A 27,136-nucleotide genomic window follows, 5' to 3' on the forward strand; every position below is an offset into this window, starting at 1 on the left:
TTGAGTGACGTATCCCAACATCAATTATTAGAGAGAATTCTGGTGACTCTATTCATTCAAGGGGTCTGAAAATGGTGAAGATATAGAATGAGCAGTTTAACTTTGAATAAATATTAAATTTATATTATATAATTAATAATATTTTATATTAATATTAATGTATTAAATTAATATTAAATTTATATATATATATATTAATCAATTTGATAATATGTTAAAAAAAAAACACACACACAAAAACATTCCCATAATTTCAATATTATGAAAAAAAAATAATTTTAATCTAATTTTGAATTAAAAATTGATTACCTCCTTAATTTATAGTTCTAATTTTATCTTTTTAATCTTGCTTTTGATTTAATTAAAATTTAAATTTGAAATCTCTTAATCTACAGATAATTCCAATATCACTTATCATCTAAATTAATTTGGATATAATTATTAAAAATTGTGTAAAAATGGAAAAACACATTGAAAACAATGAAGAATAAGTGATGCAATAACCACTTAAGAGAATGGGCGATGTAATAAGATTCATGGATTAAACCAAATTGAAAATATAACCAAAGTAGAGGGCAGAATTGGAAAACAAATAGAAGATCTTAGCCAAACCTCATTATCGGTCAAAGTAAAAGATCGTTTCCTTTATTGGTTTCTAATAATTCTAGAACTAATTCTTCCCCTTCCCTTTCCTTGTCACTAATCTCTGACTTTGACTGTCTTCTGTCAGTATCCTATCCGTGCCCACGTGTCACCATCCCTTTACCCTCTGGCTCTTCCCACGTCAGACTGCCCTTAATTGTATGATTACCATATTCTCCTCCAATGCAACACGTGTCAGCCTATGAGAGACTGATCTCTCGCTCTTACCATATGACGTTGAGGAGTTTATCCCCGCCTTCTCGTGCCTTTCCATTTTTTTTTTTTATGATTTATTGTTTGGTATTTAATTTTATTATTTTCTCTGATCTGTTACGAGTCGTTTTTGACCCGAACGAAAGCTTTCTTCTTTCTTTCTTCAATGTCGTTGAAACTATCGAATTGAAATTTCACTCTCTGTTTTCCTAATTTCACGCTTGAAATTCATCTCCGAATTCACACAGAATTTGGATTCCACGACAAGCGAGAAAAACGAAGAGCTTTGATTCTCTCTCTCTATCTCTCCCTCTGCGCCTCTTTTGGTCGGCTGTGTGTCTGCCTCATTGCGTTAGGGTTTTCGAGAAATGAAATCTCCGCTAGGTAAGCTTCGAGGATTTAAGCTTCACAAGAGCGATGCTAAGGACAAAAGAGACCTTTTACCTTCCGCTCAGTTGGATGAGCTCGCTGAAGCAGCCCAGGTACCTTTTTTCTCTTCTGATCTTAATCTTCAAGTTCAATACTCTCTTTTTCTCTCTTAACTCTTTTTTTAAGTGTTCCTTTTAATCTTAATCACATATTCAATTCTGAATTCTTTTTTTTTTTTTGGGAACAGATAATCGTAAAGTGGATTTGTTTAGTAATTTTAGTGTGTTTTCAAATCGAAATCGGGAAATAATTTAATGAGAAACAAACCAAAATTTATAAAAAGTTACCGAAAATTTATAAAAAAGTGAAGGGATTTGTAGAAATTCATGAATTTCTGTGAAGATTTGTAACTTTGATCGATATTGTTAATGTAAGTTAAGTTGATTATGTAGTGGATTACAATTTTATATGTAAAAATTTGCTTGCTTTTGCGTGTTCCGAATTTAATTTTCGGTGGTTAGCTTCGGTCTCGCCATCATGTTCGCTCTTGTGTTTCTTTGACCATTCTTGGGACATTGAATTGCCGATAAGGAGAGTGAATTAACTCCAGGATTTAATTGTCGAGCAAATTCACAGCATTTATGGGGATTCTGTGGACGTAAACGTTTTGGGTTGCGATTGATATAGCATTACGCTCTCTACAGTCTGGAAAACCATAGCATAAGTTTTTTTTGCTTTGTCTACTTTGGCTTTTGTATTCTTCAACTCAATTAATAAATTTTGAGAACTTAATGATTCGAAATTTTGTTTATTGGGCATTTGGTATGACCATTGTTTAATACTTCCTTTGATTTTTTCCTTCTCACAGGACATGCAAGACATGAGAAATTGCTATGATAGCTTACTTTCTGCAGCTGCTGCAACGGCAAATAGTGCATATGGTAAATGAACTATCCCCTTCTCTTTTGATTTTTGTTTTTTATGTTGTATATTAGATATTAGGAGGACTTTGTTCCCATGTTCTGCTTTTTCCCATTAGAATTTGGCCTGTTCTGGTTTCCAGGTTTTTTTTTTTGGGGTCAGCTTTCTTATTGCTGTTTAGGGTCAGAAAGTTGTTGGTGGGCTTTCAATCAGTAGCCAATATTACAATCTACAGGATGTTGTTGCAGCTTCTAAGCCTTCATTCTTACCATGAATGAAGTTCTGAAATTGAATTTATGCTCATCTGTGGCTGAAATCCACATTATTGAGGCATAATGAAGATATCAAGAAGCATTTCTCAGACCTAGGAAACAGCCTCCTTGCACATGCAAGAGGAGACGTATGTCTTCCTGTCCCCAAGGCCTGCAATATGGAGGCCTCGGGCACTGGGAATACCTTTTAAAGTAATTTTATGGCTCGTAGCCTTGAAAAATGAAACATTTGTTGGATTGAGCTTTCTGGTATTATGTTGTTCTATGTTGCCAACTGCAAACTCTCATATGTTTTAAGATTTTGTAAATGCTCGAGGTGGTTTAATTGCGATACCTGATATGTGCATTGATAATTTTAATATCATTTATAACTTGCGCCATTCTACTTACTACTTGTTAAACTTCACCTTTTATTGCAATGTGAGATTCGTCCATCTGACTCCGTCTCCAACTTTCAGAATTCTCAGAGTCACTGCGGGAAATGGGTTCTTGTCTGCTGGAGAAAACTGCATTACATGATGATGAAGAAAGTGGTAAGCAAAAGTGTGAAAAAAATTGGCAAGTTGCTTTTGTTATGGCAGTTGTTTGAAATAGATATTGGCATTGTAACATGCTTTCTCAAATTTAGCCTGGAAGTTTATAATGTTCACTTCATCATTAAAATTTCATGCTTTTCATGTATCAGGGGAATTTAGCTATATAATATACACTAGTGTATTTGTGTTATGTACATGGCTCAATCAAAATACAGTATATTCTTTGGGGGAAAGAAAAAGAAAGTTGTTGAGTGCTATATGGATCAGAATGGCCTTTAAACCTTTCTTAAATATTCTACAGTTGACTTTAATTTTGAATAAAAAACGTTTTGTGTCTTGTTTGTTTATTCATGGTTAAATTTGAGAGCTTACTCTCATGGATCTCTGATTCTTGTGGCTTTAGAACATCACTTCTGATTGCTTTAGGCTGGAGTGGGTTTGGTGTTCAGCTCAAAAATATGTTCTAACATTTTATGATTTTGTCTTTCTTTCTTTTTTCTTTCTTTGTTTCCCCCTCCTTGATATATCAAGACATTTCACCTTTATTTATACTTTTTTTTTTAGTGAAGGATTAGTTGAGTTTAGTATAATCTTTATATTTTCTTTCGTTGCACAAAGACTTTGCTTGATATTAGTCTTGTAATGTTGGCCGGAAGTTAATGTATTCTGTTAAATGTTAGCCCATTAAGTACCTAAAGGTGCACCCTAATTTGTTTCTTTAGTTATTTACCTTCTGTATTAGAACTTGTATTGTGAAATTTAGTGAACATGCTAGTTAAACTTCATAGTTATTAAAGGCATAAGATGCAAAAGAGTCCTGGAGCCTATGTGAACAATTGAGAGAGGTGAGGTGCAAAGAAAATAAAATAAATGAGACAACTAATACTATGTAAGACTACAACTTATGTTAATAACATAAAACATTTGGAATTCTAGCTCTGATGTTTTTGAAATCAATAGAAATAAAAATAAGATGTTAAAAAAATTTTTAAACAATATTCCTACTACCTACTAAATAGCAATAATCCCCAAAAAATCACAAGACAACTACTCTTCATCAAGAGCAACCTAGGTCATCATGACAAAAGGTATTATTCATGGCAAAAATAAAATATTGCATACTATCACTTTAATGTCCCTATTTTCCCTAATCATTGATTGCTTACAGTCAAATTAACAATTTAAGCAAAAAGCAGTAAGAGCATTCAAAGAAAAAAGAACAAACAAAAGCATCCATAAAATAGATAGGATTTGAGAGGCATCTAGAAAAGGAAGAAGGAAAAAAGTGAGGAATGAAAGAAAGTGGAGTTGTCCTTTTTTTTTTTTTTTTTAAAGGAGAGGGGGGGCGGGGGAGGTTGATAGAATTGAATAAAATATGAAAACAGGAAAATTTCAGCTCCTGACAACTGGATCATAAGAATTAGTCAATCTCATACCAAAATTTACCAGTTTCAGTCTCATGTTCACAAACATAGTTGTGGCCTATTTCTTTGTGTTGAGCTGTAATCTTGCATGCATTGCTTACATATGTATAATTTTGTGCGTGTATGTGTGTATGCTGAAGTCATTCTTTGAGAAATAGTAAAGAGAGAAACAGTGATTTCTCTTAAGATTATGTTCTTTATTAGGGAGTGCGGGGGGCTGAGAGGCAGCAGAGATAGAATGAATAAAAGGGGTTTTGACACATAATGTTTTGGGTTAAGTGAGTGAAGGAGTAGAATAGATGGAAAAAAAAAGGACCAAGAAGGGCTGAAAGAAAGAAAATTGGAGTGAAAAGCAATAGAGAAGAAGGATGTGAGATAGAGAGAACCTGGTTGTGAGCTGCAGAAAAACTGTAACTGTAGTATTTTCTTACCCCTTTTGTAGGTAGTTTGTTGTTCTAAAGCAATGTTGCCTTCTTTCTTTCATTTTGTTGTTTTAATTTGATTTGGTTTGCATGGGAATGGTAAGACTGCTTGCATAGTTGAATCAACGGTGGAGGTTTGTGGATGAAATAACTTTTTTATTTTTAAAAACAAAAACTGCAGAAAAAATATAGCGGAGGCGTGCTTAGGTGTGCGCCTCATTAAGGTCACCTGCCTCTCAGTGATTGAGGTGCTAGGGGCTTCACCTGTGACAGCTTGTGCATCTGGGCATGTTTAACAATTGTGTTAAACTTCAAAATCTATATCGGACCTACAATTCAATTTAGCTGAGAAAGTGGAGATGGCTTCTTCACTTTAAAATATATGCTCATGGCATAGCCTTCAAAAATGAGATATGTGAAGAGGAGTTGATATATAATCATTTACTAGTTGATTGGCTTTTCCCCCTTACTCAGTTTCCATATTGGTAATTTGCATTTCAGTTTATTGAATATAACAGTCAGTTTATTTAGGGAAGTGCTGTAAAAATATTTGTGTACTATCCAGACAATTAAATTGAAGTAGCCCAAACATTATGCACAAGAATGTATGTGTGTGTTTGTTGTGGGTGGAGAGTTCAACGGTTTGATTCTTTTTTTGTTTTAATGATTTGCTTTTATGATTTTGTAGTTTCATTTGAGAACCAAGCATATTATCACAATTATATTTCTAATATGATTTATGGACTATGTATGAATTGCTTTGATTGTCTACAATTATCTGCAGGCGGAGTTTTGTTGATGTTGGGGAAAGTGCAGTTTGAACTTCAAAAACTTGTTGATAGTTATGTGAGTGCAGTTGTTTCAGTGTAATTGTAGCATTCTTTTTGACACTGTTATGAAATTATACCTTTAATTCAACCTGATTCTATCATACTGTTGCTGGTAATTCAGCGGTCTCATATATTTTTGACAATTACAAATCCATCGGAGTCTCTTCTCAATGAACTTCGGACAGTTGAGGTTTGTTCCTCTGAATCCCTGCATTGTTTGTTATCTTATAAGTGGTTTCTTTTATAACATTCCCTTGACTGTTGGTTAAGTGTTCTTTGTTTCCATTTTCTTGATTCTGCAGTAGTTGCAATCATTGCCCCTAGCCCTCTAAAGTTGTTTTGCACAATATTTTTGTATCATTAAGGGTATTTTTCTTGTTACATGTGCATAATGCACTTGTGAAAGTGCACGTGTTCTTTACTTCCATGTGCCAATGTTTATCCCTTGGTAGAATAATAGAAATATCCTGCCTTGGTTGGAATCAAGGAATTCACTTTGAAATTTGATCATGAGCATTAGTTGCCACATTAGAGACAGTAAGGACTTCCTACTTTCTTTTCCCCCTGATCTGTAAGAGAAAAAAAAGATGTGCAAAACCTATCTTTTTATTGAGTCCCCTTGCAAAAATTCTGTTTACAATGGATTGAGTTCTCTTCTACGTGGTTGGGCTTTTAAATTTTACATTCATCAGAACATATTGCAAGTCTCTGTTTGCATTGCCAAAAATGGCATTTTTGGAGGGTGAGCCATGGTATGGTGGGAAAGTTGCTACGCGAGTTGAAGTCAGGAGTTTCAACTATAGTAAAAATCTCTCTGCAATGGAAAGAGAAGGTTATGTGCACTGTGACATCCTTTTTGCTATGGTGCCACTAATAATCTTGATTGTAGGTGATGTGAGTAACCCATTTTTGTAATAAGCTTGAAAACCTAGGTTTGCACAAACCATTTTTAGTTAAGTCCTTGATCTGTATGTGTGTTATAGCTGAAAAACAAGGTTTGCAAAAAAGTGGTTTTGCAAGTGCTTGAATGGTTGTTGTGAACTTTTTTGTTTGTAGCTTTTATGTTTATCATATTTCATCTCAAAATTAATATTTTATATTAGGTTCTTATGGCACTGCTTGTGTAGCTACTATTGAGAAAAAAACTCGTAAAAATTTTGGTTAAAAGCAATGAAATTTCTTTCAATGTGATTTTGGCAAGTTTTGGCCTTACTCTAAAACAGCTCAAAGGCAATTTCTAACTACTTTTTGGGGAAAAAAAAAAGAGAAAATCTTCGATGCTTTTCTGAAACCGGTTTCAAAGGCAATGTGCTCAAGGCTGTTGTTAGTAGGGCGACAGTCAGTATTGAGGTATGGTACTTGTCAATATGTTAGACATTGGATTTTGAATAAAACCCCTGCGAAGCATGGTATCGGTTTTAGAGGTTTGATTATGAAAGCCTTCCCCTTCTTTCTTCATGGTAGAGGTGGCTGTTGCTTCCTTGCCAGAGGATTTGCATCATCTTTGTATATTTTGCTATGAATTTTGCTCAATAGGCTCCTCTTGCTCTCTGGTGCAGGATATGAAGCGACAATGCGACGAAAAAAGGTCTGTCCTTTTCTATTGAATTCTGCTTTTATTTGATGAAAGTAATTTTCTTCTGAATCTTTGTATGTGATGTTCAGAAAAGTCTATGAATACATGGTGGCACAACAGAAAGAAAAAGGAAAGTCAAAGAGTGGGAAAGCTGAAAGTTTTTCTTTGCAGAAACTGCGAACAGCTCATGATGAATATGATGAAGAGGCAACCCTGTGTGTTTTCCGGTTGAAATCTCTGAAACAAGGACAGTCTCGAAGTCTTCTAACACAGGCAGCTCGTCATCATGCAGCTCAGGTTTTCTTTTATTTGTTGAGAGTATTTAGAAGTCAAGTTCTTTCATTCTTATTGTAACTAAGATGATGATGTGCTCTTGTTTCTGCTTTAAATGCAGTTGAATTTCTTTAGGAAGGGACTTAAATCACTTGAGGCTGTTGATCAACATGTAAAATTTGTTACAGACCAACAACATATTGATTATCAATTCTGTGGGCTTGAAGAAGATGGTAGGGAAGATGGTGAAGATGATGAGGATGGTGATGATACAAATGGAGGGAGGGAACTGAGCTTTGACTACAGAGCAAATAAGCAGGGGCATGATGTTGTTTATGCGTCTAGTAATTCAATGGAGGTAAGGATGTAAATGTAATATTAATAGGAAATATTTTAGGTTTATAAGAAGATCCACTGTGCTTAATTTATTTATCATTTTCTATGCCTAACCTTCCTGAAGTACCATCCCATCCCTTCGTATTCTTTTTTTTTTTCTTTTTTTTTTCTTTTTTATTGCTTTGTGATTTACATGTTACTCCTGTTATGTCTTGAAATTTTATGAATGCCTTATTGGTGAGCTTGTAACAAACTGCCATCCTTCCTTTATTTTTATATTTTGAGATATTCTTCTTTCTGTAATAATGATTTACATTACTGTATAGGAAGAGTTTATCAAAGTATTATTATTATCGTTGCTGCTGTTGTTGCACTTTTATTCTTTTACACGAATTACTCTTACATAAGATTATAGTAGCTTGTGATTGAGTCTTAGTTGGATGGAGTATATATTACTATCTTGTAAAATGTCCTGTTGAATCTTCCTTCATGAACTTGTTAAATAACTTGGTATTTTGGGCAGTTTGGTGTTTCACTTGAATCAAAATGAGCAGTACTATTAGCTGGCTTTTAATTATGTTAATGGCTATGGACTTGTCCTATTGTTGAATGAAATTATTAACTTATTTTGTGGAAGGGTAGACACCTATCATAATTGTAATGTGCTTCCTTTATAGAAGAGTATGAAGGGGTGGACCTTTGTTTGAAGAAGGGACTGTTCTCATAATAGTAATGGAAGTGCATTGTGTAAAAGAATGGATATCTTTCTTAAGAGAAAGAACAAGTCTTTCAATAATGGAAGAATCAAACTTGAAGAGCCAAATCTTCCAAGTTAAAGGAGCCATAATTTGTAATGGGGCATTTCTGGATATTTTGCTTTATTTCTGACTTTTTTAACCAACTTTGTTTTTGGTGTTGACATGGCTGCCTATTATCCAGGTGGATGATGTTGACTTGTCATTTCCTCAAGCTTCAATGACAGAAAGTGCAGAGGTACAATTTTGCTTTCCTTTTGGTTAGTACATTTGAACATTGTGAATAGTGATTTTACCAGTAACAGTTATCCTTCCAAATCAGCAGGCAATGATGCACTTCATATCATTAACTTTACTGATAATTCCCAACTCTCATTGAAGAGAACTTGGGAATTTTGGGCTCACTTTTGAAATTGCTTGGTGTAGAATTTCAATATGATCATTGCAATTATGTTAATGATTGCTATCATTTTAAAATCGTTGGCTTGATGATTCCATGCTGTGAGGTCTGAGGTGTAAGCTAAGCAACTAAAACTGTGTATCATGATGCAGTTAAATCCAGACAAAAACCAAGGGAGTTTCCAGATCTCATTTAGGGAACATCGACCAGGAAGCCATTCTGCACCAATATTTCCCGAAAGAAAACCTGATCCAGTTGAAAAAATGAGACAAATGCAATCATCTGTAAGGAAGTCCAACACATATGTGCTGCCCACACCTATTGATGCTAAGGGTGCAATCTCGTCAAGAACAAGTGGTTCACTTATCCAGACAAAGCCAACTGACCTCAGTGGACGCACCCATAACTTGTGGCATTCATCCCCATTGGAACAGAAGAAGCATGAAAAAGATCCTGTTGACAGTCATCTGTCAGACTTCACTGTCTTAAAAGCATTTTCAGCACACAAAAAGAGCAACAGTAACGCCTCCACCCAGTTACCCCCTCCTTTAGTGGAAGGAACTTCACTTCCACAGCTTGATACATATAATGCATCGGATCACAAAAAGGTTAAACGGCAGTCTTTCTCTGGTCCAATAACTAGTAAGTCCTGGTCTATGAAGCCTGCTTTATCCGCCAGTGGTCCCATTTCCTCTAACGAACTTCCCCAACAAGTTTCTGGCGTGTTTCCACGTGTAATGATTCCTCAGACTACATCTCCAAAAGTATCCCCAACTGCTTCACCTCCTCTTGCATCTTCACCCAGAATAAGTGAGCTTCATGAGCTTCCTAGGCCACCGGTTAATTTAGCCTCAAAACCAGCAAAATCATCTGCACTAGTTGGTCACTCTGCTCCGTTGGTGAGAAATCCAGAGCATTCTGGAACAAGCAAGGTTCCTTCCACAACAACAAATTACGCATCTCCTCTGCCAGTTCCACCTTTGGTTGTCCCTCGGAGCTTCTCGATACCCTCCAGCAGTCAGAAAGCAGTAACAGTACATGTTTCTAAGTCTGCCGAGTCTCTGCATGTCCCAGAAAAGGCTGAAGAAGTTGACTCTCCTCCATTGACACCTATTTCCCTGGCAAACATCAAACAAGCATCTACCCTATCTGAATTGGTCCCTCATTCTGGTCAAATTAGAGGTAACTGGATATCATATCTTTGGCTCCTGTAGAGTCAAAACTATTATCTCTACTTGGACAACTAAAAGTCAAACTGATTATTGATTCCTTGACTTTACACTTCTGTTGAGAATTTTTTTTGCATCACTTTAATTAAAAGTATTAATATGTTGAAGGGGAAAAAAAAAGAAAGCTTTCCAGCTTGAATTAAGAATATTGTTTTCTACATGTTCAACTGTCTTAATCTAAAATTCTACATGTTCAACTGTCTTAATCTAAAAGCCATGTTATGTGAACTGATACTTGACAAGGTCCAGTTGTGCAAACATGCACAAGATCCCTCTTGGACCACCCCTTGCAAATATTAATGACTTGATTGGGCCTGCCCACAAAAGGCATGTTAGCTGAGTGGCATTGTTATTGAACTATGGAATTCTGATCTGTGATTTTGTCTTTGACATCTATTTTCTATTATAGATGGCATGCGCTCAGTCCATTAATGTTATTCCAGCATCAGTATTCACGTTTAGGCTGTTGCCATATGATAATGTAAATCATTTTCAGAATTTGTCCTTTTCTAGGGATGGAGTGGATTTTGTGTCTTGACAATTTAACTAGTCTTCAGAACATTGAAATGTCTTGGAAATTAACTTCCAGAATTATTGTGTCATTTTCTCAGCAAAGGAATTGTAAGATCGGCATGGACCTATATGATACCTTTGGCAAACCAGGCCAAACATTGTTTATAGCTGTGAATTTTATCTACTTATACTGCTTGATTGTTTAGCTGTAATAATGATAAAATTTTGGTTCTGATTGCTAACATGTTCACTGAATGCAGGTGGGAGCTGATATCATGCACGTTAGATGAATTTATGATTTTTTTTCAAGACTGCCTGACACAATTCATTTCCTTTTTCCGATCTCGTCTTCTTCAACCTGGGTACTGTAAATAGTATGTTCTATGCATTGTTTAGTTTCTCATCCAAATTTTTGTTCGTGTGATTGATTTTGATGAGAACTAAGCTCCACATAATTGTGCATTATTACACTGTGTATATCATCGATCAAGAAATTTTGTTTTTGGTTCTACCTTATTAAAAATTTCCAACCACAAATCAAGTGAGGATTGTGTTTCTTACACTGCTACAATCTCTAGAAATAAAATGTTTGTCTCTTGAACATCTCTGCCAAACAATAAGGTTGGCAGGGATGTAAAAATTTTGCATTTCATTTTATAATTGGTTTCATTTGCTCCCTCAAATTACATCACAAGATGTGAAATGATAATGATATCCCACCTCATATATATATATATATATATATATATATATATATATATATATAGAGAGAGAGAGAGAGAGAGAGAGAGAGAGAGAGAGAGAGAGAGAGAGAGAGGATAATTACATCAATGGTTGGGAAACCTAAATTCGCCCCTCAATGACACAAATCTTTATGCAAATTAGGGGATTATTTTATAAAAACTAATTGAATTGATAATGAATTTGACAAACGTAGACAGCGTCAGAATAATACTCAGCGGCTATGAACCATTAACTTAAATTCTATTCTTGAAACATGGAAGTTTATGTCAGCAATCTGAAAAGTTGGGGGCTTCTTAAAGCAAACATGTCTCAACCAGCACCTATGACTAATTATGAAGATTCAAATTCATTCTAGAAGAGGAGGAAGTAAAGGGATAAGCAAAAAAGTATAAGGTTGAATTTGATAACGATATATAGGAATTTCTTAGGTTTAAACTTTAATTATACTCTTGTAATTATTGAGAAAATTTAATTTAGCTTATTTTTTTACTTTTTATCTAATTTATTTTAAAATTTTCAATTTAAATTCGATTTAGTCCAAAAGTAAGAAATTAAGTTCTTTAATTTTTAAATTTAAATCAAGAAATTAAGAAATTTAGTCTTAAAATTAAAAAATTAAATTTATTAATTTTTTATTTAAATTAAAAATTTTAGATGATAAATTTAATTTTTTTAATTTTTAAATTTAAATCAATAAATTAAGAAATTTGATTTTAAAATTAAAAAATTAAATTTATTAATTTTTTATTTTTAATTAAAAAATTTTAACCATAAATTTTATTTTTTTAATTAAATTACTTTATTTAAAAATTTAAATTAATTTAAATAAAAAATAAATTAAATTAAATTTCCTGATAATAAATATCGAAATTAAATTAAACATTTTGCCGAATTTCTTATGTTTGGCCAAATCCGTTGATGTATAGCGTTTACATACTTTTTTTTTTTATTTGGTTAATTCTTCTTATGTATATATATTTTTTTCTATTTGGCATTTTCAGGTTATTAAGAAAATGGAGAAACTGACAAGAGTAAAGAAAATGACGGAAGAAGCAGGAAGACCCTTTAAGCGAAACCACAGCTTTGTTCTTATTGCTGGTACCAAATTTTCAGACGTTACATCACCTGAAACAGTTGGTCACGTCATGGGCTGATCTCGGTGTCCCTCTTGGGAATGCTTCTATTTTTCTATAGCCATATATTGTAGTTGTTACTGCTGAAAGGATGAAATAGATCTGGATAGAAAACTAGCCCTCTTGATCATCTCCATTTGTTTGAAATCACATATTCGTCATTCACGGAGCACGATAATCTGCAAGTCATAGCATTTGCAGCAAGACATGTAGCACAGTACACTGGGTTGAACCTAACCAGGAGCTGTACTCAGTGGATGTTAGTTAAATTGATATTTGTTAAAATTAATTAAATTTAATATTAATTATTTGATAATTAAAATGCTTACATATCCTATTTTATTAAGAGTATAGGAATCTAAGGTGCTCGTACTTTTTCACATTCATAAGAATCCTCAGTTTCCTTTATTTCATCTGTCGTCTTTGTAACTTGGTTTGTGAAGTCATATCAGTAGGATGAGCTATGTTATTTATTTATTTTGAGTCACACTAGATTAGATCAATTGAATTCAATCCAGTTTGAAGTTTTAAGAGAGTGAATTGAGCTCGTTATTCAAAATTATAAATCGGTTTAAGATATTTAAATTTGATTAATTTAATTTCAATTCAAAAAATTGAACTCAATTGTATAAGAAAATATCAATTAATTTTATTAATCTAATTTTGATCCCATAAGAAATGGACCCAATAACTCATATAGATTAATTTAAATTTATAATTTTCTATTTTGTGAAATAGAAATATATATTAAAAAAAACAATGAACCTTTGTAATGGCAAGGTACAGAATTTTATTTATTGACCATAAGGTAGTTATATTAAATATATATATATATATATATATATATAAGTAATCTTTCAAAGTAAATGTATAAATAGTCAATTTTCTCAAGTCAAAAATGATGTTCGGTAGAATAGTAACAAAATTTGTTGCTATAATATGCTTACAATAAGAAAAACAATAAATTAGAGTTATACAAACATGAATTAGTGATTCATGTATTAATTTTTCTTCAAATCTAAATTCGATTTCAAACAGGTTATGACGATTATTCCTTACACTTGGATTTTAAATTCGAAAAGGAGTGTTGAGTTATGATATAGTATGTTCTAAAACTCAAACCAATCTCTAGTGGGTTGAATCCCTATGATCCGATCCAACAAAGATTAGATCTAATATTAAAATAGTCTAAAGACGGAGATCTTACTCTAACATGAATGTGTAAAGTGTGAACATAAGGAGATTGGAAGGATTCATTGGATGAACCAATTTGAATAGAGCTCGGATAGGTAAGAACGAGTTCGGAAAGATGTGGATAGGACAAAGTCATTAAGATATTAAAAGGGATTATCTCCGGGAATGACACTGATATGTTTCCGTAGCATATGGAGATATACAACGTAACACTGATTAACGGAATCCAAAGAATTATGATGGTATCTCTCCTATCACCGTATAAATAGACTCCCAACGACTACCCAAGTAAGTTAATTATTCTCTAGCTATTACTTTTATAATACACTCTGTGAATCACTATCTAATTTAAATGTTGAAGTGACTGTCACTGGACTATCAATCTCACTTTACTTATGATTTTAGACAATTTAGAATTCGATTACGTTTATTGAGTAATTTGAGAATATGAGGCAGGCTGCATTTGCTTCCTATCTCCTTGCGCCCTCTTTAAGCTTTAAGGTGTAATTTAATATTATTCTCCTTTAAGGATAACTTATTCAAATGAAGCATGCCATGGAGATTTTTATATTTCCATAACTCGCTAAAAATCATATTCAGAGGTTGATGATAATATCTCATCCATTAGCATTAGCAGCCTTATCTTCTCTCACACATGGGGTGTATCTGCTAATAATTTTATAGAAATGTTCACGAAAGGAGAGGAGGTTTGGCACGTGCCTGGGATTTTGCATACCTGGTTAGCTCTGGTGCTTTTGTAGATGCTGCCACTGGATCCCCCTTATAGGCCTTGTCATGTGACTCCACGAGCCATCATGTGCCTAAGCTTTTCCTCCCAAGTTTTACCATAGATGTGAAAAATTGGAGAGCTTGGAAAGAAGCAAAACCATGTGGGTGGGCAAAGTGTCTGCCTGAGCCTGAGGCTTTTATTTTTGCATAAACAATGAAAGCTTAAATTCATGTTGTTGCTGCTGAAATCTTGATATTTTTTTTCCTTTGATATTAGAAATAAATTATTTATGTTAAAATTTTAAGACTGTTTAGTTTAATAGTGAAGGGTTACTTTTTGAGGGAAAATAATAGTTCTTTAACCTTAACAATTAGGTCAACTTAATGACAAGGAAAAAAAAAAAAAAATTCTTAACCATGGAAACATCAAATTACTACTCAAAAATATAAATTGGTTGATGGAGGTAAACATCAAATTTTGGATTTAATTTATAAATATTAAAAATAAAATTTATTTTTAAATAATTTTAAAATACACTCACTTATATTAATTACATATGATTTATAATATTTTTAAATAGTAATTTTTTTAAAATAATATAAAATAAGATAATGAAAAATAATGTTTTAAAATATATGCAAACAATCAATTTTGTAGATTAAAAAAGTGAGATTTTGAAATTTTTCAAGATTTTACATTCAATAAAAAGTTTTTTCCTTTCAAATAATTTAATTATTTTAAAAATTTATATCTTATTTCTAAAAATTTTCTTTAAATATATTATTAGTTTAATTAAGATTACGTGCTTCAAAATATAATTAAATAAAATATCAATAGAATTAATATAAGTGTTAAAAAATTTTATATCTTTTAAATAAAATTAAGTATTTAATTTTGTGAATTAAGAAAATTTTCGCTAAAAATGCTTTACTCCTCTAATCAAATAAGCTAAGAGGTAAATATAGTTTGCTAATAATAAAATTTCAAATAGAGTAATAAAATTAAAATTATTCTTAAAAATTTTAATGATTAATGTTAATATTTTAATTCTACTTTATCTTTAGTCAATTATCCCTATTTTTTGAAATGTTTTTCATTCACAAAACTATGTGCAAATTTTTGGAGAAAAAAAAAAAAATTTATATATATATATATATATACGATCCAATGCAAAGAAGGGGAAAAAAAAAAAAAAAGAAAATAACGAAGGTACCAAAAAGAGGTGGGTGATGAGGCTGGTGTCGTGGGATTATAAACAGAGAGGAATGGACTTAGACATGGCTTTCTCCTTCTCTCCTTCATCTAGAAATTCACGCCCATCTTCTCTTTCTTCTCCATCTTCCCTTCTAAGTAGACCCAGAAAGAAAAATAGGAAAAAAATCTTTTTTTCTTTTTTCTTTTCTGTTTTGAATAACCTTGTTGTTTCTCTTGCCTTGTCAGAGATTAAAACATATAATTCTTTTCTGGTAATTGTATGATCCGGGAATTGATTGAAATTCATGGCAGATGATCATTGAAATGTCTTATCTATCGGATTCTTTGATCAGATGCTTTATTGGTGCGTCCATTGATCAGATTAAAACCTTTTTCTCATATAATTTCCTTGTTTATTTATTTATTTATTTTTTTGATTTTCTGATAATTTAAGTAGAAGATCAAGCCTGATTGCTTTTTGGGTTTCGCTGAGGTAAATATATTTTGGGTCTAGCTTAAAAAAAAAGAATGTTGCTTGTGGTGGGCTGTTGATGTCTTGATGACTCAGTGAATTGGGAGGGAGGGTTGTGGTGAATGTGTGCCGTACAAGCAAACCCTTTCGAGCTCTGTACGCTTTTTGTTACTTGTTTTTGATCGGTTGAGGAATCGGTTGTGTGCCTTTCATTCTCTTGCCTTGTTGTCACTGCGTGCTGCTTGAATCATTTATGGGTAGTGGAAATTTTGGTTCGTAATAGTAGTCTGGAGTTGCTTTGATTTTGAGGTTCTTTTGCTATGCTGTTTCTGAATATTCTTTTTAAGATTCAATGTTGGCTTGAGGGGTGAGAGCTTTTGAAGTACTACTTTTGTCGTTTATCTCACTGCATATTTATTTATTTTTTTTTTTTTCATAGCCATTGATGCTTAACTTGTCGTCTTGGATTCTGTATTCATGCCAAGTTCGGCTATAGATACTTGCAGTTTGGATTCAACCATTTGTAGCTTATGGTGATTAATTTTAATTAATGAAAAATTCTTTTTGTGGTTGTCCCAAGGATTGAGAATTAATGTAGTCCAGTTTGGTCAAATTCTCAATTCAATGAAATGGAAGTATTGATAAAGGAAAAAATAAAAAAAAATCCCAGTGCTCTCCAATTTGGCTTTCTCAAGCTTGTACAGCTAATTTTTCTTTCCTTTTCTTTTTTATTTTGAATTTTGTCAGGCAGGTGCTTCAATTCTGTAAGGGACCATGAATTCTAGGTGCTTCATTGTTTGCTGGTTTGGAGGTCAGAAAATCTGTGCTACACGTTATTGTTGGGTAATTAGTATGTGTTCAGCTTTCTCCATGCAATCTCATAAAGGAGTTAAGAGTTGAAATGTGGACGCCCTTGGTAGATACATAGTGCTGGGAAAACTGTAGATAGGAAATTGCTTTTGTGGGATTCCTTTACATTCTGATCTTAGCTGTAATGGTAGAGCCAGTTGGTTTTCACTTAAATTCAATCACATTGATAGGATTAGGAAAGCCCTAGTACTGCTTTTGTTAGACGATATAGCACAGATGATCTTCTTTAAGGAAAATGAGCAGGAAATATTGAATTCTACAAAATTGAAAGTTGAATAGACTCATTTAGAATGAAAAGGACATATAAATTATTCAGCTCAACAGGGTAAAAATATTTTTGAGACTACAAATTTGAGCCATGGGCTTGCCACAAGTTTCCTCTGCTGATGAAACTAATGAAGATCCTGCAGCATTGTTGGGCTCGTTTTTGCAAAGTCCATCACAATTTGCCAGTGCGAGCACCAGTGATTTGAATGGATTGCAGGAAGGAAATATAAGCCGAACAGTAGGGGATACTCTGAGTTCTTCTTTGGGAGATTTTCAGAGGAAAACTGCCTTGGAGCGTTCAAAATTTCCAGAGAATTCCATGAGATTTGGAGGGGCAACTGATGCTAATTCAAATGTTCATGGAATGGTAACTGCTTCTACAGATAAAATTGGCCGAATAACTCCTAAAAGTGGAAGGAATATCCAAAATCCTGCTTCTAGGATCATTGGTTTTGAATCATGGGGTGCAAGTTCTTTAAATAATGGAATTGAGGGATTTTCTGCTGATCATCTTAATTCTTCTTCTGTGGCTGGCCTCACAGTGAGTGACGTTGAGCTGGCTGGGCCTCTTGTCAGGAAAAGATTACTGTCGCCTCTAAACAGCATGCTTTCTGCAGAACACTTTTATGGGGATAATCTGGATATTGGCTGCAATGCTTCTCAGATGAGTTCCTCTGCTCTGACCAATAATTTAAATGTTTCTGCTTCACACGACTATAAGAAAGCAAATGTTGGTAGCAAAATCAATTTCACCGCATCATCTTGGTCCTTATCCAGTTGTTTGGATAAAAGAAACATGCTATGTGACAATAGCACAGTAGCATCTATTTTTCTCACTGATGGCCCTCTACTGGAAAACAAGGACCCACTTTCTAACAGTACCCTCTTATACTCTCCTACACTTGATCATTTCAAAGAATCGAGTGAAGGACGATCCCAGAGTAGGGCAATATCCTTATCCCCTAAAAAGGCCATTTCATCTCCTCTATCATTGTCACCTCTAGGTCCTAAGTTTTCTGAAAGAATAAAAACTCCAAGAGGATGCAAGGATGTCAAGAACTGCATTGAGGATTGCTGTTCAAATTTGGAGAATGTAGAACGGTCACTTGACAAAAGTAACTCAGGCATTATCTTTGCTCCAGAAGAAGAAGATTTCAGAATCACAAGCAGATCATTTGAAGATATTGATCTCTTTCACAAAGAGTTTCGTCCATCTTCCCTTGAAAGTGCTACTGACAGCTGGTGCTTGTTTCAGGAATCTGCTTCTTCCCAATGTGCAAGCTTCTTCAGAAGTTTGAGTGGCCTTCCTGTTCGCAGGTCCTTGGTTGGTTCATTTGAGGAATCATTATTGTCTGGACGGTTCTTTTCTGGAAAATTCACCCAGGTTAGTAGCAATGTGATGTTTCATTGATTCTGCTGTTTGATTCTTATTTGATTTCTTGGAATTATTCTTAACATTCTTCTGTTATTTGTTGATGTATTGTATTTGTAGAGAATAGACGGTTTCCTAGCCGTGTTAAGCATTACGGGAGGGAATTTTTCACCGCAATCACAGAAGCTTCCTTTTTCAGTGACCAGTGTTGATGGAGATTGTTATTTGCTATATTATGCATCCATAGACCTTGCAGGAAATTCATCAAACAAGCATAGGGGCCAAAAATTGAGAAGAGGCTTAAGTAATGATGATTCACAGACTGTCAGGAGCTGCTTTCGTATTCCTATGAAAGGGCGTGTACAGCTGGTAGTTTGCTTTTCTCTGCAAATTGATTGGTAGTTATGAGTTCCTATGCCATAATACGTTGAGCTTATATATATATATATATATATTCTTTTACATTTAGCTATGGTTTGCATTTGATCTTTTATAGCATGTTTTGGTGTACTTCCATTTTTGCTCTTTGACATGTCACTGAACCTTTTTATCACATTTGTCTTTTACATTAGTAGGGATCTTGATTGGCCATGTTGATTAGAATGTCCTACTTATATTGCATTCTTTTGAAGTTACACATTCTAGTGGCCCGTTACTATATTTCATCTTTGACAGTTGGAAAAATAAATATAGTTTTCCCACAATTTTGTGTTTGATATGCTAGTTTGCCCATTATTCAATGTCGGCACTGTTAATTATTGGAGGATCATTTACTATGATTATTGTCATGGGAGTTACAGACATGTTAGATGATTTGTTTTTTACTTCCTTTAATACTACAGTCTATAGATTGAAGTTATAACTTGTAGGTGATTGATATAAGAATTGGCTTTTATTTACCACCATCAGAATGGTTTGCTCTCTGCAGGTCCTTAGCAATCCAGAAAAGACCCCTCTCCACACCTTTCTTTGCAACTATGATTTGAGTGACATGCCGGCTGGTACCAAAGTAAGATGGAGCAATAGTTAGTTGCATTAACTTTGGTTTAATTTTTTTCAACATTTGGATGGTGATTGAACTTTGTTGGACATTATTTTAACACTAGATGTAGATGACATAGGAATTGCATTGAGCTCATTGAGGTTTCAATGTTAGCATCGCCCTCTGATGCAGTATTGGAAGATATACTACAGAAATTATATTCCATGTAAAATTAGGATAGAAGATTTCTATTACATAGGAATATTTATCGAATTCTATTAGGTTTAATATGTTATTATTTAGGAAATTTTAACTGATTTGAGATTCCTAATTAGTATTTGATTAGGGTTTTCTTGTTTAAGGATTCCTAATCCTAGTAGTAACAGGACTAATTATTTTACTATAAATGTGTGTTATATTAGAGTTTATTAATCATTATTATGATTTTATTGAGAATTAGTTTCTTTGGAGAATTTGTTTATCTTCATTGTATCTTGAGAATATATTCTCTTGATTCTTGTGTTCTTGTTCTACGTCAGTTTGGTATTAGAGCCCAAACATCTCACCCTTGTGTTTTATCCCTTGAAATGTTGCATTGAGTTTACTGTTCTGGGAAAACCAAAAAAGAAGAAGAAGAAGAAGAAATCCCCTCAGCAGAGAGCCTTGCAAACCAATGCTGCCCTGCCCATCTGCTGTCTCACCCCAAATCCCCAATAACTGTTGGTTCTACATGACTACATGAGACATTTACCCCTTAGTAAAGAAAATTTATAGGTAAAGAAAAATTGTAGGTAATTGTTTGAATTGAATTATAGGCGTGCTTTTTCACCGATCAAAATGCAACTTAAATTTTTAACAATCTTTGTATGGTAGCAAACTTTTCTTTTTACATATGTAGGAAAAGTTGAACTTTAGATTGATTTTCTTTTTGAACTTTAAATGGAAAATGGTATTTTGTGTAGTCACATGTTCAAAATTAAGAACTAGCTGATTGATCTTTTTCCTCCTTCTCCTGGTTGAGCCAACCAATTTTACAAACTTAAAAAATTTATTTCTTTGTCTAGGTATTGAACTTATGTTATCTTAAATTTTTTTGATGAATTTAATTTGTAAAAAATACTGGGTTTATATGAGTTTGGAAGTGGCCTATGGGGCAGTGCTAGTAAGAACTTTGAGGGGGGCATAACTTTTTGTATTATAAATGTATAACACTTTATGCCAATTTTCACTTTATTTCGACTTTGGGCCATCCAACTCTACTATTCTATTTCTGCATGTGGGTATGCTGTCTGTTGTAATATTTATTGTAAATGTGAAATTATTAGTACACTGCAGTACAAGATGCCATTGGCTTGGACTTCATAATCATGCTTTGTCTAATTAATTTTTTTTTTCCTTTTTTTCTTTTGAAATCAAAGTAGACATTCTTGCGTCAGAAGGTAACTTTAGCCTCTTCTGGAACAACTTCGCCAGAGTTGAAACATGGGCATATAGGTTTAGACAAAAAAATGAGAGACAAGGTGACTACAGTGTCACAGAAAAACCATCCTGTAAATTCAGTTGCTTCTATTGGCCAAAATGAAGTCAAAGGGAATGAATGCCATGATATAGTAGATTCAATACAGACACAGAATTTGTCCACGCAATCACAAAGTGTGGGAAAGGCAGGTGTTGAATCTATTGTACTTCACAATGACTGCCGTAGTGGTAATCGCCCGGGGTCTAGTGGGAAGGACTGCACTGGGGTGAATACATGCATTGGAATTGACAGAAGATCAACTCATGGTTGTTCAAAGATCAATGATAATTCCCAAGGTGGTGGTGCTCTTCGTTATGCACTCCATCTACGTTTTCTTTGCCCTTCACCTAAAAAGTGTTCTAGGTCAGTTCAGAGGTGTAAATCTGATCCTACAACCGTACCACAAAAGCCACAATTAGATGTGGAAGGGGGGCGCAGGTTTTATTTATACAATGACTTGCGAGTTGTGTTCCCTCAACGACATTCAGATGCTGATGAAGGCAAGGTATGTGATTTTGAGTGGGCTCTTAGCATTTTATCACATCAGAGGCGTATTCTCTTATGGTTGTTTTCATACTCATCTCTGGTAAAATTTTATGGTTGCCAACTGGGAATTTAAATTTCAGTCTAATGGAATCATAATGAGTAATTGGCACTTGCAGCAATATTCTATGCTGTTAAGAATTTGTACGATTTTCTTCTTGTAGTTGAAATAGTATTGAACATATTTAATATGTTTCCTATTGATTTTACATCCTATTTTAGTAATTTTTGGTGGTCACATGTGAAGTGATAGATCCATTTGTGATTATTTAAGGTTTTGGTCACATGTGAAGTGATAGATCCATTTGTGATTATTTAAGGTTTTGTGGGGCATTTGCTGCCAATTTCTTGCAACATCTTTTTCTTCTTCGTTGTCTCGTGATCGAATTCTCGCCTTAATGTGAGCTGCTTATATTTTATATCAAATTGGAAATCTTTTTTATGGAGCCAATCTTATCTTGTGATGAGAGGATAGAAAAATAAAAACAAAAGATGGGCTGTGCATAACTGATGTTGCTATTTCGAATGAGTGAACAAATTGATGCTTCATACTTTAATTAGTTTCTGCATTATATTTTTCTCCTCATTCAGTTTGCTGCATCAGCCATCAAGAATGAGACTGCTTTTTTGCTTTCTTTGTCTCTATAAAAACCTGGCCTCATGGGGCTGGCCTGATTAGATAACAACGGAAACTACCTTGACAGTGAATTTTCTGTAAATGGGAGTGAGTCTTTACCTAGAAACTAAAGCCTTGCAAACAAGTTGTCTATGGTCTTTATGCAGAAATGTTTTACATTGACAAAGTTGAACAGTAAGTTATATTTTCTTCTATATTAGTCTAATGAGGTTCATTGCTTTCTCTTTGGCAGTTGAATGTGGAATATCATTTCCCAGACAATCCAAGATATTTCGATATCAGCAACTGAAATCTCAATAGATTGCTGACATTGTACATAATCACATCATGTTTTTAGTTGTCTAATCTAAAAGTTGCACTAACCCCTCAAGTTGTAAATGCTGCCATTCAATAATATTTGACGGGTTGAAGATTTACTTGCTCTCTTGATTACTTATTATATTTCTTGGTATGATACCTGACACTGATAAGTATTAGCACCTTTGCAAGATGCAAACCATACTGCTTGTGAGTTGCAGAAATGGTGCAGCCTTGAATTCCTCGGTTTGTTCCGTGCTTATTTGCTACAATTTCCCTTGTTCAGTTTCCATTTTGCCTGGTTTTGGTAAACTTATGCATGGAATGGCCCCTTAAATTAAGGAACTATAAATATGAAAATTGAGCAAAGTGTTTGAGTAGGAAACTTATGAGTTGTAGAATAAGAATCATTGCGGTCCTGCCTTATAGGCCCATATAATCACGATGCCTGATTATTCGGCCACTGAAATACTTTGGATAGAAAGACTGTGGACAACTCCATTAATGAGAATAGGTTTAAGGGTTTATTTGGTTGAAGTGTTGGACCTGGTGATCGGTTGTAATCGATTAATATTAGGTGGTATATCTCAAATGTTTTGATAAAATTATATTTAATTATTATTTTTCTGTTATTAATATATAAAATAATTAATAAAAATGTATATTATATTATTTATTTATTTATTATTGAAGTAGATATAAAACTAGTATTGATATGTCAGCTATCACAATTTTGATAGGTTCATCAATCAGGTTGATTCACCTGTGATGGTAAGCTCAGTGAGGCCAATCGGGAGCAAGTATAAAGACTGATTGTGGAAACTAAAAAAAGTTGAAATCTCTAAAAGTATCCTTCCATATCTCTTGAAAGGAGGGTTATCAACTTGTCCATGTACCATATCCAACTGGGTTTAACAAGATGCTTGGCAAGAAAAGGAAATCACATCAAGTTATTGAATTCTCTTGTGGCAGCGACACAGGAGGAGAGTGAATTAAACATTGCAAATGGCAATTGATATGTAAGTCTCCAAGAATAAGCAGCCAACCTAGAACAAACCCATTAGAGGAAAGGAACCCCAACCAAAAACCCTACATGATACATGACTCCAGTGATATCACAAGCCTCTTGACTACTGGGTTCTGTAATTGGGCTTTGTGACATTTAAATACATGCATATCAAACGTCACATTTCCTTGACATAATCAGATTTCGCTCTAGTCTATACATATCTATCTAGTTGACGTGGCCCTTCATATTTTTTCCCATTTCAGCAGAAGATGCACAGAGAGGGAATCTCTCTCTCTCTCTCTCTCTCTCTCTCTCTCTCTCTCTATGCGTGTTACCATTTGGCAGCTCTTAGAGACGATTGGGTTATTCAGTTCCTAGTAATTACAACTCTCACATAACGTGTGCTTGCTTTGTTTTTGGCTTTATAGAGCTGAGAGTAACAGAAAAGAGAGAGAAAGATAGCTGAATATTTTCTGATTTTTGGCTGAACTCTTCTCTCACTGCCCTCAAGAAAGGAGGTAACTCTTGCCTCTTCTTGTCCTTTCTCTACTCTATATTTTTTTCAATTTCTTTTCCCATTCTGCCCCTTCCTTCATGTTTTTTCATTAGATTTTATCTACTTGACCATTTTATTAATTTTAAGTAGCTTGATTAAAAATGTAAAAACTCTAATCTAATTTTATAACATAAGTAATATGTCTTTAATTATTAAATTAAATTAAAAAAATATAATAATAATTTCAAAATACATGTACATATTTAAACTTCAATCCCTCTAGACTTAGTTGGAGTACTAAACTAGTAGGCCCAACCAAACTTCATTTCTCTGTTGCTATGGTGAAGTTAACACCATTCTTTGTTTATCAGTCAGTTGTGTTGAAGATGGATTGGACAAGGAAGCCTTTCCTATGTGAATAAAAAAATATATAAGCCGTACACGTGTTAGTTAAATCATGTTTCATGGAGAGTGAGCTCATATTGCCTTCCATGGAAGCCACAAGGACCCAATACTCCAATCAACAAGGCAACTAGTTCTATATTTCAGTACGTAGTAGCTTCTACCACTACTACGTACTTCACTAGTCCATTATTCTAATATACGCACACACAGAGTCAATTTGCTCTCTGTTTTTTTTTTTTTTTTTTTTGTATGTTAAATTTATCCCAATATCTACATTTAAACTAAATTAATCCAAAGTTTTTTAATTTTTTCTGATGGGTTAGGCATGGTGAGTGAGTGGTTTGTGTTGAGATTTGATGGTGCTGGGCAAATAATGAAGGTTTTCTGGCGTCGGACATGGGTGAGAATGGAGTTGGGCATGGTTAATGGGTGGCACTGGACTGCAGGAGATCATGAGCAGGGAGAGGGATGACGTCGTTTTGGATGAGAATGAAGGTTTTGAGTTTTCTTCTGCCCTGTGTTCTAGAATTTAGTATTTAAATAATTTTAATATTATAATAGGTAAATTATTAACATTTAATTAATAAAAAATTGAGAGAGCTAATTAATAAAAAATAAAATTTATACTTATTAATTTTTTTTTATAAATGTTTTTTTTTTAACTGAGTACTGTTTTGGCGACCCATGCCCCTCTGCTCCGCCGCCGCCCCATGCACCATGCCAACAAAATTAAGCAAAGGGTATTTTTGTCAATTCGACTACGACCAATCATATTCCTGCACCTCCTCTATCTCCACGTACAAACAAAACCTTAAACCCCATATAAACCCTCACTCATCATCTTCTGCAACCACACAGCACCTCCCCTCTTTTTCTTTCTCTCTGCAAATTTACGCTCAGAAATGGCGGACTCATCCATTTACAACTTTCTCAACCAGAAACGACCCTTGCCTTCAAGACCTTCTAGAAAGAACCCTACAAACCCTCCACCATCTTCCTCTTCTCGCCTCTTCCAGTGTCTTTACTGTCCCCGCAAGTTCTACACATCTCAAGCTCTCGGCGGTCATCAGAATGCCCACAAGCGCGAGCGAGCCGCTGCTCACAGGAACATATCTGTGGAACCCATGGGTCATCGCTTCCCATCAGAGCCATACGTGGACCCTGGTGCAGCATTTCTGGACCAGTACTGGCTGGACCCCATCCAGACCCACCAGTTTGCACCTCCTGCTCAGTCTGTTTCCCCACCTCATAATGGGTTCTATGGTGGCTCCACCACTTCTCCTGACAATGATCCTCTCTCCCCAGTAGCTGATCTTAACAATGACCCAGTAAACCTTGATCTTACTCTGCGTTTATAATTTCTCTAGGTAGTTTCTGTGGAGATTGAAGTTTGGAAGTGAAAATGCGGAGATGTTTTTCCAGATACTTAGATATTATATGGGTTTAAGTAGTTTATTAAAAGGAGTTATTGAGATTTGGAACAATAGTTTTACTGAGACAGATGACTGTGAAACTGATGAGATATGGTTGATGAGTTGCTGTGTGGCTGATCCTCTCTTTCTTTATTTTCTTTATCTCCCATGTTTGTTAGTACGTACTAATGTGATACTGTTTGTTTATATCATCCCGAAAATGCCCTTATGTTTGTTCTGAGTTCTGGTCACCGGCCTGGAATTTATTGTTCTGTTGCGACAAGTTTTCAGTTCTGGAAGAGAGAGAAGCCATTAGTAGTTTTGCTTCTCACTGACAATACAGGTTGCTTTCATTCCTCTCTCAATTAAGTAGTACTAGCTGGAATTAGTTTATCCAAAATATTTTATGTTATTTTTTTTTTGTGATTTCATGGACTTTTATATATATATATATATATATATATATATATATATATTGTGTGGGTTTTATTTATAATTCTCACTATTGGGCAACAAGTTCTGCCAAAAACAATATGATTATCCTGATTCCTTTCCTTTTTTGGCAAATGACGAAATGCTTACTTTTTTTTTCTTTTCCCTTTATTATTGGTTACATTTGTAACTAAATTATTCCCTTGTGCTCGAACATTCATAACTAGATTAAGCACCATTAATAGATAATTATTGGAAAATTCCTATCTAAATTAACTTGAATTTAAGATGTAATATGAATAAGAGGTGTGCGATTTTAGTTCAATTCGAGATTTGTCTAAAAATCAGAATCGAATTAAAATTTTGATATAATTTTAATTTGATTTTTTATTATTTTGGTTTCGATCAATACGATTCTTGATTTTTCGATTCTAATTCAATACGGTTCTAGTTTGATTATCAGTTCTTCAAATAATTTTATGTAATTATTTTCTTAAAAAATCATACTTAATTAATATTTAAGTTTTGAATTAGGTTATTAATATATATCATATAATATATCTTTTAACTATTTCTAAATTATATAATCTTTAATTATAAAATATATATATATATATATAATTTAAGATAAGTATATTATATAATATAGTAGTATAAGCATCATATAATATATATTTTAATTATTTATTAATTATATATTATTTAATTATAAGATGT

The 27,136-nt window shown here is 33.8% G+C and overlaps 3 protein-coding genes across 5 annotated transcripts; all 3 read left to right on the top strand.

Annotated features, from left to right (window-relative positions):
- Nucleotides 1-962: 962 nt before the first annotated feature.
- LOC110637841 (uncharacterized protein At2g33490) lies at nucleotides 963-11,248 on the top strand. Its single transcript, XM_021788188.2, has 11 exons — nucleotides 963-1,337; nucleotides 2,093-2,165; nucleotides 2,876-2,950; nucleotides 5,584-5,645; nucleotides 5,751-5,819; nucleotides 7,189-7,217; nucleotides 7,295-7,502; nucleotides 7,600-7,836; nucleotides 8,754-8,807; nucleotides 9,122-10,151; nucleotides 10,972-11,248. The coding sequence occupies exons 1-11, from the start codon at nucleotides 1,224-1,226 to the stop codon at nucleotides 10,980-10,982; spliced, it is 1,962 nt and encodes a 653-aa protein (XP_021643880.2). The 5' UTR covers nucleotides 963-1,223; the 3' UTR covers nucleotides 10,983-11,248.
- Nucleotides 11,249-15,694: 4,446 nt separating this feature from the next.
- Nucleotides 15,695-22,784, top strand: LOC110637852 (uncharacterized). 3 transcript variants are annotated; one of them, XM_058147396.1, is made up of 6 exons: nucleotides 15,718-16,070; nucleotides 16,926-18,699; nucleotides 18,808-19,056; nucleotides 19,616-19,696; nucleotides 21,091-21,693; nucleotides 22,601-22,784. In XM_058147396.1, exons 2-6 carry the CDS (start codon nucleotides 17,407-17,409, stop codon nucleotides 22,655-22,657), a joined length of 2,283 nt encoding a protein of 760 aa, XP_058003379.1. In that variant the 5' UTR covers nucleotides 15,718-16,070; nucleotides 16,926-17,406; the 3' UTR covers nucleotides 22,658-22,784. The 3 variants fall into 3 exon arrangements, with proteins under 3 accessions (XP_058003371.1, XP_058003376.1, XP_058003379.1); XM_058147388.1 differs by having other exon boundaries at nucleotides 15,695-16,070; nucleotides 21,091-22,784; XM_058147393.1 differs by having other exon boundaries at nucleotides 15,717-16,070; nucleotides 16,930-18,699; nucleotides 21,091-22,784.
- Nucleotides 22,785-25,229: 2,445 nt separating this feature from the next.
- LOC110637882 (zinc finger protein KNUCKLES) lies at nucleotides 25,230-26,364 on the top strand. Its single transcript, XM_021788253.2, has one exon. It carries the CDS (start codon nucleotides 25,478-25,480, stop codon nucleotides 25,931-25,933), a length of 456 nt encoding a protein of 151 aa, XP_021643945.1. The 5' UTR covers nucleotides 25,230-25,477; the 3' UTR covers nucleotides 25,934-26,364.
- Nucleotides 26,365-27,136: the final 772 nt, after the last annotated feature.

This window comes from Hevea brasiliensis, chromosome 1, assembly GCF_030052815.1.
Source record: "Hevea brasiliensis isolate MT/VB/25A 57/8 chromosome 1, ASM3005281v1, whole genome shotgun sequence".
NCBI classification, from domain to species: Eukaryota; Viridiplantae; Streptophyta; class Magnoliopsida; order Malpighiales; family Euphorbiaceae; genus Hevea; species Hevea brasiliensis.